The sequence below is a fragment of the Rissa tridactyla genome, chromosome 3 (assembly GCF_028500815.1).
Source record: "Rissa tridactyla isolate bRisTri1 chromosome 3, bRisTri1.patW.cur.20221130, whole genome shotgun sequence".
Lineage (NCBI taxonomy): Eukaryota > Metazoa > Chordata > Aves > Charadriiformes > Laridae > Rissa > Rissa tridactyla.
Window position 1 is genome coordinate 14,432,769 of NC_071468.1, and position 22,422 is coordinate 14,455,190.

The 22,422-nt window shown below is 39.9% G+C and overlaps 1 protein-coding gene across 2 annotated transcripts in view; it reads right to left on the bottom strand.

The window, feature by feature from the left end:
- ALK (ALK receptor tyrosine kinase) overlaps positions 1-22,422 on the bottom strand; it is a 327,314-nt gene that overhangs the window by 176,110 nt on the left and 128,782 nt on the right. For both annotated transcript variants that reach the window (XM_054195890.1, XM_054195889.1), the window contains exon 4: positions 764-965. In XM_054195890.1, coding sequence (XP_054051865.1) covers positions 764-965 — 202 coding nt within the window. The remainder of the gene's footprint in view (positions 1-763; positions 966-22,422) is intronic.

The following is a 22,422-nucleotide window of genomic DNA, read 5'->3' on the forward strand; positions in this document are numbered from 1 at the left end:
AGCAGAAGTAAAAAATAAAAATTAAAACATGCAGTATATAGAACAGGTAGAACATTAGCCTTAGATATATCCAAATTCAATCCTAAATTACTCCACTACTACAGCATTTTGAAATGTTGTGTTCACCTCCTTCTGTTTTGCTGCTAACTAATATTTAAAAGAATGCACAGGAAGTCTGACAAATTAAGACGTCGTCAACAATTAAGATTAATTGCAAAAAGAGGATAAAACATTTCAAACAGTTGCACCCTTGAAAGATCAAAAGCTTTCCTCCTCCGGCAGCAGCTCTGAGCTTTATTGACAAGAAATGGCATTTAAAAGAGCACAAATGCAAGACAAAACTTAAAATGTACACAGGCACATGAAACTGCAAAGACTCAGTAGATATTCTAAGCCCAATAGTATACTTGGGTAAAGAAGCAGTAAAAAGAAACCAGACAGAGAGAATTAGACAGAAAAGCATTAAGCTTAGGATGAGTACGCACACTATGTCTGTACTTGCAAGCACTGAGAATAAAGATGATGTGGACTTGAGATTCACTGCTATGTGGATCCAGCAGTTTGGTGATGCTTTGTATGTTAAAATAACCACCAGTCTCCAGCTTACACAATAATTTAGACCCAGGCAAGACAAACATCTACCCAGTGTGGTGTCCTGCTCCCCTTAGCAGACGTGCAGCATGTATTTTGTGGCTGTACTGCTACACAATCCTGTGATTCTTCTCAACTTCAGCTGCGAGTCAAATGAGAGGATGAGACTTACCCATGTTTCTCTGGACTCTTCGCTGATAAGATTTCACCGCTGCTTTCATCAATGGGAAGGACACGAGCAACATATTCTCCGCTCTGCTGGTAAAACTTATAAACAGCCACTTGAACTATGCATTGGTCACTGCTGCTCCTCAGCCAAGGGCTTAGGATGATGGGGCTTGGCCTCTCTGATGCATTGAGAAACAGAAACGAACCTAGAACAGACGAGGCAACAAGAAAGCTTTAAGAACAAAAAAAAAACCAATAAGCCTCACAGAGTGAAGGTGAACACTTGTAATTTTTATGCCACAGCTCACTCTGCAGCCCTTCCGTACCTCCCAGTCAAAGATTATCTTTGTCAACTAGTTTGAAAAGTTTGCTCATTTCATATTAAACCCATTAAGATCTTCCCAGGCAGGCAACATTTCAACTCACCTTTAGATGGTCCAAAACAAAAATTACATTTAGATTTAACTCCCAGAAGAAAAGTCATACGTGGAAAAAGCCATAAATATTAAGGGCAGGGAAAAATAACAAACAGTAACAATAAAACTCAATCAACCAAGAGACTTCCAAAGTTAAGCCCAGGCAGGTGATTAAGGAGTTTTAGTTCAGATTCTTGCCTTCATATAGCTATTTTTCCTGGACTTCAACCCCATCTCTGTAACCTCTCAGGCGTAGTCCAGACCCAAACATTATGGCCTTGCTTCAATAGGATCCTGACTTGACAGCTCTTTTTTATATATATATATATATATATTTAAGTTTTTTACATAATACTTTATACCTATTTCTCTCACCTAAATAAAGAACACAAATTCAATAACTTTACTTTTGCTCTTCTATAAACAGAAGAGTGCAGCATTTTAAGTCATTAGAGTCAGGATAAAGGCCTGACATAATTTTATTTCTTCAGCAATTCATTCTAATGTATTAATTTCATATGTGGCTAATCCATATTAAATATTTCATTATTATCCAGTACATTGACTTCCTTGGCCTAATTCTATTTCAATACAATCTGAGGCTTATCCAGTGGGACGGAGTTAATGTATTTTCATCACACTGTTGCTCATTTCAGGTAAGTCAAATGACTCTGTTTTGGCAGCTGACCAGTTTACCAATTTGTCCACAGAGCAAGCACACTGGGGTGTGTAGTTGGTAAATGAAAGGTCCAGTTAGGTAAATGAACGGGACCAATCCCCGAAGCAAGAAAAAATGTGATATTCCAAAGATTCTAGCAAGACTGATCAGATAATCAAGACAATGAGATTTCATCTCCTGGAGAGTCCACTAATAAAGCCTGTCCGTTAAAACGTGCAGATCTGATGAACAGTTTAATTTCATAGAGAGAAACTAAGGCTCAACAGGGCTGTAATTTAAACCTCTTTTTAAGTGAGCATGAATTTTAGCAGGAGCAGCAGCTTGTTTTTGAAAATACCAAGGTTGAATATTCAGAGGAATGATTTTCCACATCACTGAGCATGGCTCAGCTGAGATCCAGGGTGCCCAAAATCCTGTGGAGGGGCCACAAATGGTCCCTGCTTGCTTTCACCTTGGTGTCTAAGCTGTGGACCACAAGGTGCAAACCAGCCATCCTGAGCTCCTGTGGTAGTTCACCTCATCCTAAAATGGATCTGGTGAATTGTCCTTTGGTAGTTCCCATTTCTCTCCACTGAACTGAGGGTCAAGAGCTCAGATTTGAATATCTCATGGTCAGATGCAGGTTTAGAACAAGGGAATTGCACTCGTGCTCACAGATGTCCCCTTTGAAAAAGTCTGATTTGTCAATTCATCTAGGTCACACACAGGGTAATAATGGAAGGGCTAAAAATGAAACCTGGATGCCTGTCAACCACCACGTTTCCCTCCCATACAGACATTTATCATAAGCAGCATTTTTGACACCCTTGTCAAAAACAGTGTTCTTGACATTGGGATCACATTAATGACATATCTAAAACTAGAAAACATTAGTACTGAAAGAAACATGCACAAATACATAAGGTACAGCCTGCTCAGATGTCAAGATTTGTAAACGGAGAGGAGTGAAATGTAGCAGCATTTATTTGTTTTTTAATAACAAAACTCCTTCATGTGAAATAAGAGCCTTTAATCCAGTTACTAACGGGAGGGTTTGATGAGTTTAAACAAACGCTATTATTGTCACAGTTATATATATGCAGTATTTTTGCTAGTCAGTAAAATAAAAACAAAAACCCAGCCACATGTACCATCCTTCCCTGTCTCTCCCTTTTGTTGCAAACAAAAGAGAATTAGAGCACTAAATCTTGTGGCTTTAATTGTACCATCCCCATAAGAATACTGAAATCTGTGACATGACAGGGAGTAAAGAGACTGCTGCTGGTGGCAGAAAGACACTAAGCGCTGCAATAATTGCTGATGGTAACTTGCCAGGTGCAAGAGCCATTTGCTCATCTTACGGCCTTGCATCAGGGAGTCAGTTTTAAAATAACAAATAAAAGGTAGCTCTCATTCCTTCTTTTCTTGCAGTGGTTCTAAATAAAGAGAGCTTCCAGGGATAGTCCCTCTTATGCTCTGACTTGGGGCCAGGTTTGAAACGTCAGTGAAGTCTAGCAGCAAACAAGGCTAGCTGCTACAGCAAATTTGTGAGGTAGCCACTAACCTCCTTTGTTCTGGCTTTTGTATTTCTACTCTCTATTTACAGGGCTCACACTTTGCGATTGTGGTTTATTACGCATCACATGGGCAGTTCTATCTACTAAATTATACTCCTAAAAGGAATACAATTTTGCCACGATGGGGTCTACCCTGCCACACTCTCCCAGGAAGGCAGGAGAACAGCCCCACACTACGCTGCTGTGAAGCAGTGCCTAGAAAATCGCTCCAAAGGATGCAGCTATTACACTGTGATGCCTCACCACCAGTACACAGTCTTGTCAGAAATGTCCTCTTAGTACATACTTTTGGGGAGATCACCTACATGGGAAAATACTAGAGCTATGACAGATTATCTTTTTAATATTTTTTTTTATTTTTTTTTTTATTTAAAAAAAGAAGAGAATAAGCATAACTTTGTTCTTGCTTTTAAAAGCCCAGCCATCTCATGGGTGACTTCCCTGTCTGCTGCAGTGTTCGCTTTTTGGTCTTACTGCTTGTCTAGTCCATAAGTGCTATGGAAAGAACTATCAGAGCTGCATTTGACTCTGGTGTTACTGGAACTGTTTCCAAAGTTGAACTGCAGGGTACTTGCTATGAAACCACACAGAGAGCGCAGAGGCTTTGTTACACAGCAGAATCCAAAGATCCCTGTCCACATACTATGAGTTACATCTGCTTATTGCAGAGCAGACTGGTAAGTTCCTAGAGTAGCTGGGCCTAACACCTACAATGTACATTAACATCGCACATACTCTTTTCCACATAAGCAACAGACTCAAAACACCAATTAAGACAAACCCAATTTCATGAATTTGCTGTCTCCAAAGCATACACAACATGTCTGTTAGTTGACTGCATACATACACGCACATACACAATGACAACCCACCAACAGAGGCCCAAATCCCTCTTTCATTGAAGTTGACAGGAATTATGCTACTGAAATCAATGGTGTCAAACCCCGCAAAGGAATAACTAACGTGTCTGAAGTGTGAAATGATACATTTTGAACACAAATCCTCATACTCCTCTCTTCCCCTCAAAGGCACAATCTCTCAGTCACTGCTTGCCACTGTTTCACACAATGGCCTCCCACGGGATCAATATGAGCACCATTTCCAGGATCAGACCTGGATCAGACTTAGAAAGAGTGAAAAGATCAGATGGAGGTCGATTCCTCATCCATGCTGAGGGATAGAAGAATATTCTGATTCATATCAATGGACGTGCTGGGCAAAATTAGAAGCTATGTGTTCTCTTGTATTTCCCTCCGGTGGGAGGGAATCCATGTGTCACACTCTATTTGAGATCACTATGTAGACCCATAAGACTCTAAGGTTCCAGATATAATTTCCTTGCACTTATTTTTTCCTATTAGCTTGCAACTCTAATAAGGCTCTTGGGATCTTCCCCGGTGAATAACTAGAAAAAGCACTGTAGCTTCAAACAAACTTCTGCTGCTATTTAGATATCAAGGGATATAAGCTGAGATGAAAGGCCCCTTCATGGTACATGCTGCCAGTGTCACGTTCTACCGCTCAGGACTCTGAAGGGTCTATTCGCTTTTCAGAAAGATGTTCACCAATAAGTCATTTCAGGAGTCTTCCGCAACAGGGCTTAAATTGGACTCTGGCAGCACAACGCAATGCTGATATTAAAGAGATGCAGTTAAAATAATCACATTGTAACTAGATATACAGCCACAGACTGCGGCACTTAGCACTTCCTGGGTCCTGAGCTCATTCATCATCATCACACAGAACCATGTGGTTGCAGTGCGAACAGCATTCAGGCTTCTACACCAAATACACTTGTGTTTGCATTTTGTGACTGAAACCCTACAAGCTGATATTGCTCTGTGGCATTTCAGAAACTGCTATTCTAAATTGCAAATACTTTATTTTCCTCATTCCCCCTAAACTCTGAGAGAAACCTATCAATAGTACTCAGCTTCTAATAATATTTTTCCCTACATTTTTAATACCTGCAGTCATAACGCAAGGGTTTTCCTGATCCTCATGTGTTGTGTCTGATAACATCTCTGGCAACTTGCTGTCACTTCAGACAAACACACATGAAAAGGTACTTATGCTTGAGCACAGGGAATTACTGCAGTTGACATAAAATGAATATTACAAGACAAATTAATATATCCTGCATGAAAAAAATGCTGTTGATCCTTTGGAAGCTTGTTTACAACATTTTAACATTCATGTCACAAAAAGGGAAGGATGGCTTATCAGTTTAGTAGCAAGATGTTTTTGAGATGATGAAGACAGCTTCAAGTAGCTCTGTTCAGAACTAATGAGGTAACAGAGATATTTGTAAAGAAGAAAACTGATGCTAATCTACTATGCATGTACAGATACACTATGAATAAAGCACCCGTCAAAAGAAGCTTTCAAATAAAGGGGTAAGACTCAAAACCACACCAGCAATGAAGACCATTCCTGCAATCTTTGGCCCAACATGCTTGTCTGATACTGGTGCATAAAACAAGAAACTCATGCCAGTGAGAACACTGAGGAAACCCTGAGATGTTCATAAGTCAGAGCCATCGCTTGGCCCTAGGAACTGGGCAAACTTAGTATCCTATTACTAACCCCTTTAAAAGCTGGTCATCTGAAAACTACCCAATAGCTTTGAATGTACTCTGCTAACTGCTCATCTCTAAATCCTTCCTAGTCGATCTCAGGGTAGACACAGTAAAAAGCCAGGTCAGGTTCTTCTGCTAAACAACCTCATGATACTCAGCAAGGTCAGTGCACCCTATTGCATCCTTTGACCTTTCTGAGGTAGCAGTCTAGGAAAGACAGCTGCAGCCCAAAAGGACAGCAGCCTGAGAATTTACAGTGGAAAATAAGGAAAGCATTCACTGCAGAAAATGGCAACCAGCTCTTCTGGGACAAATACACGGAGGCAACTCCTCAGCTTGCACCTGAGGGTCTAGGATTTCAAGCATGAGATATTCTTGTATACCTGATATCACACAATTGAGTAAGATCCTAAAGACATGACATCAAACAGGGCAATGGGACATAAAAAACGGTTACAAAAGTGGCATGCATTAGAATTCATGAAAAGGGAGGTTCACATTATTTGAAAATAATATTTAGCAACATACCCAAGCCAACAATACACACAGAGCAGACATCCAGATACCTGATACAAATTAAAGTGTCCCCATGCCAATTCAAGCAGATTTCTTCCCTAATAACCAAAAACCATAGTTTTGTTATTTTAACTTACTGTCTTGAAAAGCAAGGCTCAAAACACAGCTAAACTGAATTAATGTGATCACAGTTATAAAGCAGCAATTCAACAATCCTTTGCAAAACTGATAGATTCTTATTCTGAACATAAACTCCATCTTCCTACTAAAGGGATTTTATTACCTTTCATGTACAAGCTCAATACTCTACCAGATTAAATTAGAGCTGTAAAAACTATTAACAGTCAACGTCTGTTGGGGACTGTACAGTAGAAAAAAAAATTTAAATCAAGTTTTATGGTCTTTGGAGATGCTGACTGGAAAGAATGTTTCCACTAGTATCACAAAACATCCCACAGATGGATGGATTCTTCATTTTACACCCAACTTCCAAATTAACTATTCAAGCAAAACTCTCATAGCAGGAGCTCAGTAGTTGGCAAAAGCCATGGAAGAACCAGGCACTACCTGAATGACAACATTAAGAAAAGATACCATTATACTTTTTCTAGGCTTATTTATACGGATTTCCTAATTGCCTCATCAAGGCTCCAAAATGTGCTGAACACTAAGAATGTGAATAGTCTCCAGTGCTGAGTGCAATGTGACTGCATAAGCACCAGAAGATTTGCAACATGCTATACTTGCATCTAACTTAAAATTCATGAAGGTAACAGCCTTTGAATTATTACAAAATTTGGAGCTGAACAATTCTTAACAATCTAATTATGGTAATTGGATGATATCTTACCTCTTTTGAAGTCCATCAGAGTTCTTGCTATTAGCTTAAATAGAACCAGGATTTCACTTCTAATACCTAGCAGGTATGTGAGCACATTTCTCTAGGTGATGCAAGAGCAATTCAGAAACGCTAATGAATTCATACTAACTCTTGTGGGCACGTAATACATTACAGAAATGGACAAGTTAAGGCAGACATTAAACAACTGCAAACAGCATGTGGCCAAGATTGGTATCAGAGCAGAGATCTGCAAGTCAAGGGTCTCTAAAATTACCTCCTTTTCAAGTATTTTTCATTTCCTAAATATAAAGAGGAAGGCAAATAATCCATCAAATCAAAAGAAAGTAAAATTTTGTCCTCTCACTAAGGCATCAGGCAAATTTGATTTGCCCCATATGATTTCTCTTAAATTCAAATATTTCACTCATGTAAAATCTTCTCCCTCAACCAACCAGTATTCACTGTGGTCCTTGGGAAGTGCAACAGTGCTATAGAAAGAAACATAATTTAAAGTTATGAAGGACAGGAGTCCTCCCTTTTTCCTTATTAATTTACCTGTTCAGAGGAAACCCTGAAGCCTTACACACACAGAGACCACTCTCCTAGCAGTGACCTTCAAACAACTCTTTTACAGGTTTCCCCTGTTGCTTCCCTAAACTTAGGCATAGTGTCCACAGGAACACTATTCTAAAACTTTATTACTATTTATCAGTTATCCAATATTCCCTAGCATATCCATCTGGAAAGCTGAATCCCATCACACTACTTACTTTAGACAGACAACAATAAAAGATGTTTTTCCTAACAAAGCATTTTACATCCAGTTTTTCAAAAGAAAAAAGTCAGAAGGAAGAAGAAGAAAACAATTAAAAGCTCCAGGTACCGCCTTCCATAACGGGAGCTAGAGCCAGATGCTCTTACAGCCCAATTCCTAAATGACTCAGCAGTGTTTGCTCCCAGCTGAAAAGCACTGAATTGAAAAAAAGTAGTTAGTTAATTAAAAACTTAAAATTCAATTCTGAAATTAAAATCTTTCATAGACAATGACAAAAGAGTGTTTAAATAATTCAGCCTTGCACAGCTGATTAACCAATACGCATCTTCTCTTTTGCTGCTGACAGAGGCAAACGGCAAGTTACTTTTGAGATCTCTGTTCTGAGACTAGAGAATACAAGAATTTCCTGTTATCACGAGCAAGACAGACAGACCGACCTAAAGGGAAAGCTAAGAGGAAGCTGGTTCTGTCAATAAAAACAGAGAGGCAGAACGTCTGTTCAGTACTTCACAGTGTGCGGACTAGTTAAGGGGAAGTGTGAAAGGAAGCCCAATGCTGTGCCTCTAGTTACCACTTTGCTCTCAAGTGTGCTTACTTGATTACACTCGGGAGGCTAAAAGCTTAAAAATTAAGAAGTCTGACAATACTCTGATGCACAAGTACCTGAACAGAAACATGCCTGGAACAGAACGGGTGTTGCAACAACTCACAGTTGAGTAACGTCAGAGATCACATTAAACAAGTAGCAAGTACTATGAGTTATTCCCCCAAAGAACTAGAAAAGCCACAAGAGAAGGCGCATAATTAAATCTATTTGGTGTAGTCCTCCTCCTTGTTCATTCTGTGCCAGGATTAAACTCATCGCATAGAGGCTGCCATTATGTCAGCTTTAAGTGCTCAAGAGTCATAACTCAGACCATTGGAGAATCATGAAACTGGTTCTCAGATATCATAAATAAGATAAATCTTGAGGAGATGGTGTATTTTAATGTCTCATACATTTTAATCTGTCCTTGTCAGCCTTTCCTCTACATACATACATGTACATCCATGCACACGGTACCAGGAGACAATTAGTTGGCCAGCTCTCCCCAAATGTATTGGGAAAGGTGATGATCCTGTCCAGAGTTTGTTGAATGCCTGATAGCATAAAACTTCTGTTGCCAAATCCCTGCCTATCCTGAGGCTCAGCCATCCTTCCTCCATCTCTAGTGTCCACACCCTTCCATCCCAAATCTGCCTTTCAGTAACTCAGTTATCAGTTCTGCACTATCAGATCTGCATGCCAGTTTTGCCTGGCAAACCCCTATCCACTCGTCTTTTAGCTCCAGAGCTTACTCATATTTTCTGTGCTTTCCTAAGTCATCATTGCAGGGATGAAAAGGGAGAAGAGTGGCTTGGCACACCAATTATAGGATGGAAAGAAATGCAGATGGCAGAAACCTTCTGAGGACCACTCTGCTCTCCTGTGAAAATTGCAATGGCTGCTGGCTTTCCTTCTGCGAATTCAAAAAACCCACTTGACATTCATGTATAGGAAAAAAGCAAGCTTCACCCACACACCACTTGTCAAGGAGCAGACAAGTGAGAGGACAACGACCCTTTCCCCTAGGTCTGACAATGGGTTAGAGCTTCTCTCAACATTGACAGACATGCTGACAAATGACGTGGCAATCAATGAAAGAGAATAGGAGTCCAGGAGCTTACATCCGATGAATTTTCCCTGGGCCTTCAGATCACTTACAAAAAGCGTTCTCCAACAACACAGTTAAACTTCACATTTAGATAGCATTTTATAAATTCAAAATATTGCACAAACATTAACTGATTAAATCTCAGGACTCTAAAAATCCATTTTTCAAATTGGAAAAGATAGCACAAAAGTGAGGGGCTTGCCTCCTTAATGCAGTAAAATCAGGCATCACAGAATTAGTAGTTTGAACTGCTCAAGTGCCAACAATATTATTTACAACAGCAATGTTAATTTGAAAGAGCTGGTTTCATCTGTTTCTTGCAGTTAGCTCTTTAATTAAAATTCTACCTAACCTGCCTTGTTAATGAAATAAAACAGATTCTCCTTCCTATTCTAAAGATAGTGGCATAGGTGAAGGAAGGAGGATGGTTCAGATGAAGGTTACATATCCTGGTGAGATCAGATCTCAATAGACTGGACTCCAGCTATCTTGTCTCGGTTCTGGCCTCTGGCCTTCCAGCACAAGGAAGGAGAAGATCCACCCAGTGCTGTCACTGTTTTACAACAAGATCACTGAACCACATGAACTGGAAGGCCCCTGTGCAGGTCTCGGTCCAACAACCTGCTCTGAACAAGACCATCACCAACATTACATGAGAGCAGCTGTGGCTTTGCTCAGCCAAGTCTCAAAAGACTCTGGGCATGGAGATTTGACAGCCTCTCTGTGTAACCTGTTCCAGCTCCCCGCTTCCTGGTGAAAGTCTTTCCTGAAGTCCAATCTGGGCCTCACAAACAGCAAACTGTCACCACTGCCTCTTTTATTATCTGTTACTGCTGAGAAAAATTTGGGTCTGCTGTCTTTGTATCTCTCCATTGGGTGGTTGTAGGCTACTACTAGCTCATGTCTCAGATACCCCTTTCCAGCCTAAGTAAGCTCAGCTCCATCCACCTCTCCACAGGGGGACGTGCTACCAGTCCCCTGAACACACAGGCAGCCTCCACTAGGCCCTGACAGTTACTCCACATCCCCCTTGACCTGATGCTGCACTGTCAGGACCTGTCCCAACGGCAGAGCTTCTCACTTCAAGTGGCTCCACAAGGCTCCTGTTAGCCCAATCCTCAAGCTTACCAAGGTCCCTCTGGAGCAAAGCTCTGCCATTCAGTGCATCATCCAAGTGCCCTGTCCTCCCCATTGAGGATCATCTAGAAATTTGACCAGTGTCTCATCATGCAGGTCACAGATGAGGATACTGAGCACTACCAGCCCCAATACTGGCTTCTGTGGGCAGCTCTGCTTTATGCTGGCTGCCACTAGACATGAAGTCACCATGTATTATTAGCCTCTGAGCCCAACAACCCAGACACTTTTCAACTTTCCCAACAGGCTGTTCACCCTCCCAGACCTCCTCAGCTCCCATATGAGAGTGCTGGGGATGATGGTGCCTAAAGCTTTATTGAAGTCAAGGTGAAGAGCATCCACGGTTCTCCGTTGCTCACACGGCCAGTCATTTGACACAGAAGACCATCAAGGCCAGTGACCTATGATTTATCCTTGGCCAATCCATGCTGACTATTCCAAACTATTTTATTGTCCTCTACCTGTTTGGGAATGGAGTCCAAGAGGACATGCTCCATGATCTTTCTAAGGACTGATATGAGGCAGATCAGACTGTAGTTCTCCAAGTTCTCCATTTTGCCCTTCACAGAAATGAACATACTGCTAGCTTTTTCAGATCGTCAGGGATTCCTTCCCTTGCAACAATTTCTTATAGATTTTAGACACTAACTTCAGCTTACTTTTATAGCACCTTTGGGTTTACCCAGTCACAGGGATTTGAATGCATCTAGCTTTTCTGTGTAGTCCCTAATTTTGTGCTCTCCCAGTGCTGGCTGCCCCATTCCTGTTACATGACAAGGCCTGGGAGCAGTCTTGGCCTGAAAAATGCAGCAAAAAGAAGGTGCTGAGTAATTTCACCTTCCTAGTATCACCTGTCATGAGGTTGTGTTGTCATGCCCTTCTAAAAATGCTTTAATGTGTACCAAGGAAGACCAATGGATCATTTTAAATACTTTTTTTTCCTCATAGGGACTAGGAATCTCACTGAAAGCCAGACTTCATTACAGAGAATACCTTAGAAAGGCGTTGCACCAAGGAGTCCAAGAGAATGAGGGAAAAGACAGCTGGCAGCTATGAATAGATAGTGACAACAACAGACAAGGAAACAAAAAGGAGTTTCAGTCATGTCAAGAGTGACCACCAAAGCACACGTATTTAAAAATATTTTTGCTACAATACCAAACCATAATTCCTGTGCCTCATCTCTTCAATTTGCTATTCTTACTGCAAGGGCGCTGTGATTCACTTAGAAATTTCCTCTTATTCTGTAAACTACCTATCACACTCTTTGGCTCTGAATGATAGAACGGTTTGCGTTGGAAGGGACTTTAAATATCATCTAGTTCCAACCCCCATACAATGAACTGATTGGAATATTAAGGACACTGCTTTTTCCAGTGCAGACAACCAAGCCCTCCACTTTTCTTGCAGGCAAATACCCTCAGGGCTTCAATGTGGGTTTCACTTGAGTACAAATTGTAGACGTTCAAGCTCTCGATGAACATTATGGATGAAAAACCGTACAGCTCTTTTGCTCTATAAACAAAAAACACAGCCACAGGGGATCTGCCCACTGAACAGCGCATGCCAATCATCCCACATCTTGTAATCCTACCTTCAGTATGCCTTTTTAAATCAATGCTACTTCTCAAGAGATAAACGTGTACCTTAAAAAATAACAAATTTGGACAACATAAAGCCTAGCTATAATGGATAAATTTTACATGAAATTCAATTAAATAGCACTACCTGTTAGACATCATAGAAGTTTTCTGCTTCATGGAACAATCAGAAAAGAATACTTAAACATCTCTGAAATGTCATCACAGCCCTACCAAGCATTTCTGTATCAACATCAAACTAAGGAAGTCACATACATTATTGCTGGGGGAAAACTGGCTGCAGGTGTATCTGCAAAGTGGTACTAGGCTCTTCTGATCAAGTGCATTCACTTTTCAGACTTACTGAAACTACCTAAGGAGAGAAGAAAAATCAAATAGTCAGACTTATCATTCTGTTGGCATTCTGAACAAATTACCTTTAGCTCATTGACATTCTAATTTTCTAGAAACAGGGATAGTTATGCTGAGAAGATTATGACTTGTGTATTTATTTGGTTACAATTATTCCATCCTCTTTTAACTTCCCTAAGATATAGCATAAAAGAGAAATTCCATTCTATTTGTTTTCTATTGGCTGTAGACTGATAGAACTTATTAGTCTTAGTAGTCTTGTTAAAAGACTATCTCCCTATTTTAGTCTTAGCCTGGAGATAACAGAACAAGGACTGGATGACAAGGTGAATTGGAAATGGATTGTGCTCATAACATGGATTTTACAGAGCCCAGGACAGCAACTCATGAGTTTAGAACCTGGCTCTGCCTGGCAGAGTGATCCAGCTGATGGTTTCAGTGAGTCCTCATCACAAAGCCATTACCATTATCAGTACTGAAGCAAAACATTTTGGTGAGGTGGTGTAAATGAAACTCGTGTGCTTCCTCTACTGCAGGTACGTAGTGGATTTTGACCTCAGTGCAGTCAGATTTTAACTGCACTAAGCCTTAAAAGTCCTAGTACTTATCCCTATGGAGAAAAAAAACCCCAGTGAATGTTACTTTTGAAATGAACAGGTACATTGCATTGCATGTGCAAGAGGTACAGAAGTGACTTAGGAGCCCAAAGAGATCTGGCCCATGAGTGGGGACAGCTTACCTTAAACACAACTATCCTTGCCCTCAGCTTTTCACTCTGACAACAAATGACTTACCTGCTAGTGAAGCACTAGTAGAAACACCTAATTTCACAAACTGATGCATTATGGTAAAGTGGTGCAGCGTTTTATGTTATATGTTGTATGTTATAGATGAAAGTCAAAAACAAGTACAGTGAATTTAAGGTAGTTTTGGGAAACCATCCATGTTGTCTTTAAATTCACAAAGGTCACTGGTGTTCTACAGAGCAACAAGGAAAGATGCTTAGGACTTAGTTTTAATAAGACTGCTTCTAAAAGCCTGTACTGTAAATCATCATATTATTATGAGAGGAAAGATCTTACCTGTTAATTCACTTTTACACCATTCATGTAATTTGCCTACATTTTGTATTTCACCTGCAGGTCAGTTTTCTTTGCATGACTATGCTGCCTCCCTTTCCTAATTGGTGGAATTAGCACGAGGCTGCCAAAACTTGTGGCAAGGGATAAGTTATTTAAACACAGACAAGATTTTGCTTTCCTTGACTTCAAACAAAACCTTATGACCACCTGTCAAATGATCTAAGGTTCAGTAAATCCATGTTTTTTTGAAAGCATCACTTCTGGCCTTAAATCAGTCTGACAGCCTTCTTTTAAGGATGGAAAATAAACTCCCCTAGGAATAAGCTAGTGGAAGCAGCAGACATGTAAGCTGTAATACAACACTGAAGAGCAAAGAAAGAGTTCTCCTATTTCTTGTGACATCCAGCCGCATAGGATTTACCGCTATTGCTTTTCAATAACCTGAGTCCTACAAAGAGCGAATGTGCTATGGGCTGTTACGAAGTGGTTGCAAAGAGTCCAAAAAGGTTACAGGAGATACCCAAGCTTCACTGAATAACTCTCCCTCCCTCTTTTCCTTTTAGATAAAGGTAAATATTGCAAGGTCATATGCAGTAGAAATACACTGCTGACAGCACATCGCTATGGAGGCACTAACAAGCCCATAGGTATTTGTGCATATATGTCATGTTTGACAGCAGGCACTTTTACAGTTCCTGCAGGCAGTATTTTTCATCCTAACTGGCAAGGTTTTAATGTTTTTTTTATTAAATTGATTTTTTTTAAAAGAGAATAACACGTTTTTTCTGTTCATTACAAACGCAGAACTGATCCTGAAGACAGCACTGCAGAGACTTTCAGACTGAGGAGACTTTCAAACCATTGCCATCTTTGAAGATGATCTGTCAAGGTACCTAATTTAGGTACTTAATTTAGTTAACATCTCAGTATTTCTGTAGCCCCTGTTCTAGATACAGTTGATAGGGTTTTTTCCCTTTAGGACAAATGTGTACAAGGAAACAAATAAAACTTCTGAAACAAAAAAAACCCTGCCTTCTTTTGGCAGCCTTCAACACTGAAAAAATACCACCCACATGACTCTTGCATCAAGAGAAAAGGTGCAGTAGTCACTTTCAGCTCTTGGCGTTCTTGTAGGGAAATCAACTGAATGGGAAACTCTGAACACAGGCAGATGGAGACAAGAAGAACGTTGGTGAGATTCATGACACCAGTATCATCTCTTCAGGGCTATAATTCAGCATTCAAGTACAGACAAATGAGACTGGGAATCTTAGGACCTTTCTGATTTGAGATACCTGATATTCAAAGCCTCTGCCAGAAGCTGAGCACTCCTAAATGCCAGTCAAAAATGGCAGCCCTGGCTCACAGTGACCATCTCTTGCTATCCTATAAACTGCAACCAAATTGAACACCAATAAATGTGTCCGTGAGTCTTCAATCATTTTTTTTGCATTTTAACTTGCATAGAAAATGGCATTAAGGCCAGCATGAGCAACAGACCTCATACTTCGGAAGTGTAAAGTTTAAATAAAATGAGCTGATTCCAACAGCTCTTTTTGCAGTGGCCCTTACCTGGGATCCCTTTCTAGCACTCTGTTTCAAAGATAAACGCCTTCACACTCTGTAGATACTCTAAAGACCATTTCTCAAGTCAGGCTTGAAGTACAATGGTAAATTAAGTTTTCACTACTGTTTCATGTACTACACTTGTTTAGTGAATGTGAGAAGCATTATTTGCAAAAATATCAACATGGTACATTTGACTAATTTTGCAAAGAAAGTAATGAAAGCCCACAAATTATTTCAGGGTGACTCTGAAACAAATTATAAATTATGTTGTACACACTATTTAATTCTTTAAAATACTGTATAAGCTTTACACTTTTGAACATCTCAATACAAACTGCAGAATGCCTTTAAATGGAGGAATGTCCTCCTCTGGTTGGAAACAGCAGACAACTGGAACGTGGTAGTCATTTTATATCACCACGCAGCCCACAAAGCTAAGAAAACGCTCTCTTGAGAAAATGCTAACCTGGTACAGCTAGATGGAAATCAGATGACACGTTGTATTACAGTAAAAAGCATCAACTTCGTAGTAAATGAAGCATACAAGACCCAAAATACACCAAATAGGGTGATGAGGAATGAGAGAATAACCTAAAAAAGCCAATCTTCATGGTCCTATACAGTTCAGTCTGCAGTCCTCAAATTAAGAGGGCAATATACAGCAAACTCAATTTGATGCTAGTGCTGGAAATACTAAAGGGTGTTCAAGGGTTTGACATCAGCCTATTTGTGGTAATATCTTGTGTGGGGGAGATGAAGACTGATCAAGGATCATCGTTCATAAACACTTAGAACATAAACCATTCTGAAATATAACAGCACTCCAAAGAATCAAAATATTTCCTATTTTCTTGGGAGCTTAAGTACTGGGTAAAGCTAGCACCACCTACATTATAGCATACAGAATAATCTTGGCTTTATAGAAATAACAGTGACAATTTGTTCCTTGGCCCCTCTAGACTTCCAGTAGGGCTATCAATTTTTGATGGAGGGTTTCTGTCATGTGGATACTTACCCAGTCGGAAACTGAGTTGCAGCTGCTATTTATTTCATGTAGATCATCCTAAAACCTTCACAGCTGGCAAGTTTTGGCCTTTATAATTCAGATACTTTTAATGTAGTACCTTTCCTCCCCAGCCATCTGCTTCAAAAAAATTAAATCATATCTGCCTTCTCATTTTGTCAATGATGCGCCCTCTTACAGGTGCTGACACTTTCTTCAACTTTGCAGTTATTATTTCAGATAGATTAGGAAGATCCTCTCCTCCCCTGCCTTAGCACTCAGTGTATCAGGTGAGACTTAAGAGGATCTTAATTATAAAAGAATTGTGGGTTTTAGGGGAAAAAGCACTAATGTCCTATTATAGTTCCTTAGTATTATGGTCCACTTGAAACTAAAATCTTTATCTAGTGAGAAAACAAATACACATTTAGCCCAACATTTATTCTTCTATAGCTAGCAAATTACCCTACTTCTGTCCTGAATAAAATCAATCTTTATCTTCTATAAGTAAAGGAACTATTCCACACTTTCCCTCTCCCTCTTTGACCATGTACATTCATACACAAATTACCAAGCCTACTAACTACACCACTCCTCACACGTGCATAGCTCTTACTGTAAGGACAGAACAAGGAAGAAGATTACATACAGTGTGTGTACTGGTTTTAACTGGGATAGAGTTAAATTTCTTCATAGTAGCTGGTATGGGGCAATGTTTCGGATTTCTGATGAAAACAGTCTCGATAACACAGGGATGTTTTAGTTATTGCTAAGCAGTGCTTGCACAGTGCCAAAGCCTTTTCTGCTCCTCACACCACTCCTCCAGTGAGTAGGCTGGGGGGGCACAAGAGGTTGGGAGGGGACACAGCTGGCCCCAACTGACCAAAGGGCTATTCCGTGCCATATGACGTCATGCTCAGCAATAAAAGCTGGGGTAAGAAGGAGGAAGAGGGGGATGTTCAGAGTTAAGGTGTTTGTCTTCCCAAGTAACCATTACATCTGATGGAGCCCTGCTTTCCTGGAGATGACTGAACACCTGCCTGCCCATGGGAAGCACGGAATGAATTCCTTGTTTTGCTTTGCTTGTGTGCGTGGCTTTTGCTCTACTTATTAAACTGTCTTTACTTCAACCTGTGAGTTTTCTCACTTTTATCCTTTGAATTCTCTCCCCCACCCCACTATGGGGGGGGGGGGGGGCGGGGGCGGAGAGGGGGACTGTATGAGCAAGTGGCTTTGTGGTGCTTAGCTGCCCACTGGGTTTAAGTTATGACAGTGTGAAACTGGTCAAAAGGAAGAATTTTCAGCACCAGGATGCTACTTGTTTGTGGGGTAAAAGTACTTAAAAGACAGAATCCTGATGTCCCACTATTTGGGGACATTTTAATCTATCTCCTGGATTTGTTTAAAAGGTTGAAATAAACACACCTGTGTACCATGTCAACCTATATCTTAGTACTGCTTTTCCTGTTCCATGCAAAGGTAGCTTCTAAGTATATATATATAAATTTATTATTCCTAGTACATTGAGAGGATATACAGTTAGGAAAAGTCTATCTGTGCTTTTTTCATTAAAGCAAATAATTTTTTCCAGTCAGCTCTCCTTACCTCACCGTGCCTGGAACACTTGTGTTGACAGGCAATTGCTTTGTGCTACCTTGATAACAAGCCAATTACAAAGTATCTGAAAAAAAACGGCCTCCTATAAAATTACACTGTAGTTAATGAAGCACAGATACTCCCCCTAAAATGGAAAAGAAAACCAAGAAAAAAAGCCCAACAATCCAGAAACCTGACTATTAGATATACTAGTAACCTGGCCATGAAATGATAAAGGTTTTGACATCCCATAAATTGCAAGCATCTAGTTTGGCTGTCGGGAAATTGCTTGCATACAAGTCACCTCAAATCCAATAAGCTTTCCTGAAAGTTTGATTATAAGTGAGATTATAACTCTATTATATTAATCACTGCAGAAGAAGCAGACCAAAAAACCTATACCAGACAACACTCTAATTGAGAACAATAAGAAAGATGAATAACATATGGTAGTTCACATAGGTACCATGGCTTTGTAATTACTAAATTCAATTAAAGGAAAAAGAAGTTGGAGATTCTGCTACTGCTATGATTTGCATATTACAGTTCAAAAAAGAAAGCCTTTCAAGAACTAGACTGTACTGAAATCAATCCCACAACACTAACAGTGAAAAAAGCCTGAAAAATTGTGGTTAATAAATGTCAATATGAATTTGTGGCAAATATGCATACATTACAAGAGACTTGTACAAAAAACCCTGTAATAAATATTTTGCATTTTTTAGCACTTTTCATCTGAGTCTTAAAACTTGATTCATATTATATTAATTCTCAGTGCCCACCTCATGTAAGCAAATGCCATATACGGATTTAATTTGCTCACCAGGAAAAGCATCACATTTTGAGAAAAGGCCAGCAAGTCTTTAATGGTGTCAAGTAACACTACAAAATAGGATAAGAAATGAAGAAGCTCTTACCCAAGCAAGTAAGATCTAGAGAGAGGAATGTATCTCCAACATCAAGACCTCATCTATTATCTACAACCACCTTTTACGAAAACATGGTTGTCTGCTGCTTAGGCAAAAAAAAGACTTTCTTGCAATGTCATAAATGTTAGATTACAAATCCTCAAAAAGGAGGAATACCTCTATACTTAGCCATTTTGCTGCTGAAGGCAGTCCACCTCCTTGACTCATGTCTTCACCATGGCAAGTACATAATATGGTAGCTTACAAACTTGACACATTTTGCCCCAGGGAGAACGATGGAAACGAAACAAAATGTTACTGATGTTACCGCAATCGGTCATTCAGAGAGCATTAATGTGGCTGCCAACGCACCTCATAGATGTTCTTCAGAAATGTGCCCATCTACAAAATTAATGGAGGGACTAAATATACACGTAACTATCATGGCATACAGACATGAACGCACAATCTGCCTGAGGACTTTCCACAGCTAAATTGCAAAGGTAGCAAAGCAATGGCAATAGGATGCAAGGTGAGTACCTACAGAACAAGACAGGCCCAAGATCACAGAAACTTAAATTTAATCTAAGCAGAAGTATAAGACACTGAAGGTTTGTCTGTTGGTGGGCTTGTCTCTCAAAATATTGGTTTTTAGTATTTTCTTAAGCCTAATTTTTAAAAGTCTAAACAAAAGAATGACTTAATATGAATTAGCATTAAGCATACAGAGATCATTAACAGCCTAAACAGCAATATGCTTCCAGGGCACTATGCTGCCTCCAGCCAAACCTCATTATCCTCCTGAACTCTAGTTAGAGAATAAATAGATTGAGCTATTTAATTTCATGTCTGAATTTTACTAGAGGATTAACTCATTTATTTAGCATTCAGCAATGGCAACAGCAAAGGTATTTGTACTCCGCGAAGTGGCTCAGGAGAGACAAAGCGGGTGACTGAAAGAACTTCGTTGATGCAACTGGTCTGGTTGCACAGTGCAAATTCCTGCAATCAATATCACTTCTTGTATGTATCCCTCTCTCTGCTCTAGCTACTCTCACACAGCAGCTTTCTTGCTGGTCTCACGCTCTCAGTCTCATACCACTGATATTCATTTTGCATTTTTCTTATATCCAGTTTTGGTATTTTTCTACCCTGTGCACACTGGTTTCTCTTCAGCTATTACCTTCTCTGCTGTAAGTAGTCTTGCTGATACTTCATCATCTCTACCAGCTTCTAAATCCTGCTTGCCACCATGGTCCTCTACTAATTTCCTTCTCTCTCCCTTCTTTGGGATTCAGCCACAAAATCAAAGATGAATTGGATACCAGACATACACATTATCATCAAACTAAATTTATCACAGCTGCACGTTCCATTGCCTGTAACGAGTGAAACTGAAGCAAAAAAAAAGAGAAAACATCATGAAACATGTGACAGCCACCCAAATTTGTGACCAAGCTATGCTACAGCCTAATAAATGCATAATAAAGTGTGTAGAGGCCAAGGCAAGAACTCAAGCCTGATCTGGCTTCCAGCACAGCAGACCCAGGAGCAAAGACTGCCTTTGAGGAAGTACAACTGCCACCTAGTTCAAGTCTCGGTTCTGATGCATACTTTATGGTCTCTGGCGAGACTTTTTTGTTCCCTTGTTTTTAAAAGCAAGTGAGGCAGGAGTCCTAAAGGAGGTGTTGAGAAACTTGAGAGTAGTATAGAGTGACCAAGTGAAAGATGACGCTGGGTCTGTGTGACTCTTCATCAGGCTGCTAACACCAACTGACCACTCACATGCTCCAAAGCCTTCAGAACACCAGTTTCTTTTACAAGTTTTTCTATATACTTTGGATCCCACAGTATTTCCTCAGTCTTTCTTCTTCCCCCGGCAGAAAGGAGCACTTATCCCCAGCTATATTTCATCCTTGCAACTTGGTGGACAGACAATCATCATGTGCAAATCTACTGGCATGCTGAAACAAGCATGTGTTTCTACTACAGAATCTGCTCAGGAAGCTTTTTTTCCCCCCAGAGTTAATTTGTAAAAATCAGAACTAGACTTTCTTTTAAGAACTTTAAATGACAAGAAAACACTGAAAGGCAGTCAGAAGTATTTCCTAATAAATAAATGCAATCCTGTAATAAAAAAGCCTGATCCGAAGAGCACTGAAATTATGGGAAAATTTTCCATTGAAACATCTGGGTTTTTTAGTCTTCTAACCAGTTTCAGGGAGATTTGAAATAACTTTTTTCATGCAATCTTCTTCTACAATAGGAGAGGATTTTTTGTGATTTTAGTAATTCCCTCCCCCAGGAATATAGATCCTGGAAACCACTATACTACAAGTAAAACAAATCATGAGATGTACCTCTGGTGTATCACCGGATCTGGTGGGTTTTGGTTTGTTTTGAATACAGCTCATCTTTGTAGCACATCTTATCCAAGCATTTCTAAGGTGCACGTTGCTATAACTGAATAACGTAGGAATATTCTATTAATTTAGCCATGAATTATCTGCAAACAGATGGAAAGTTTTTACAAACATGTTCTGTACTGGAAATTATTTGATGAGTGTTTTGTGTGCAATATAGATTGTGCTTCAGCTGCTTAGGCAGTATGTGTCTTAGAGAATTCAATATTCTTAATTTGTTGTTTGAACTTTTATGTTTGCGCTGTAAGGCAAATACACCCTCTGACTGGATGAGCATTAACTTTTAGGAGGCAACGCTCCTTTCTAGGACTGACTGCCTGAGTGCAACACTTCCATGAAAGCAAGAAAATGTAAAAGATGCAGTTCACTCCTAAGAAGAGTGAGACAGGAGGAGAAGATGAAGCCACAATATGAATAAGCTATTTCAAATAGAAAACTTTAGATGAGCAAGCAGCAGGCTTAAGATAGTGTTTGTAAAAGCATTCCATTCTACGTTCTTTATTCTCCAGGTAAGAGACTGCTCACTACATGATGGTCATCTTATTACTGGAGACCTCTCCTTTACTAGAGTCAGGGTGCAGAATATTCATCTGAACCCGGACAGCAGGCTTTCCTTAAAAATCCTCCTTACCAGCATCCGATCCTACAAGGCACTCAGTGATCTACTACTGATGTAGACCCACTAGCCAGCTATGCAGCTACAAGTTTTTGTTACTTTCACAGTTGCTTGGGCATGGAGGATGCACATTTTTCAGTTGTCTCAAAGGAAAATACCAAGTTTTTGAAAACTGCTGTCCCGTATTTTTGGGAAATAGATTGGAATAAATGCAGTGTTCATGGCCAATCTCCCAGCTCAAAGTAAGACGATAATTGCTTTTCTTAGAACAAGTATATAGGTCAAAATTTAAGAAAGTGTCCCCATGTACTACCTTGCTAC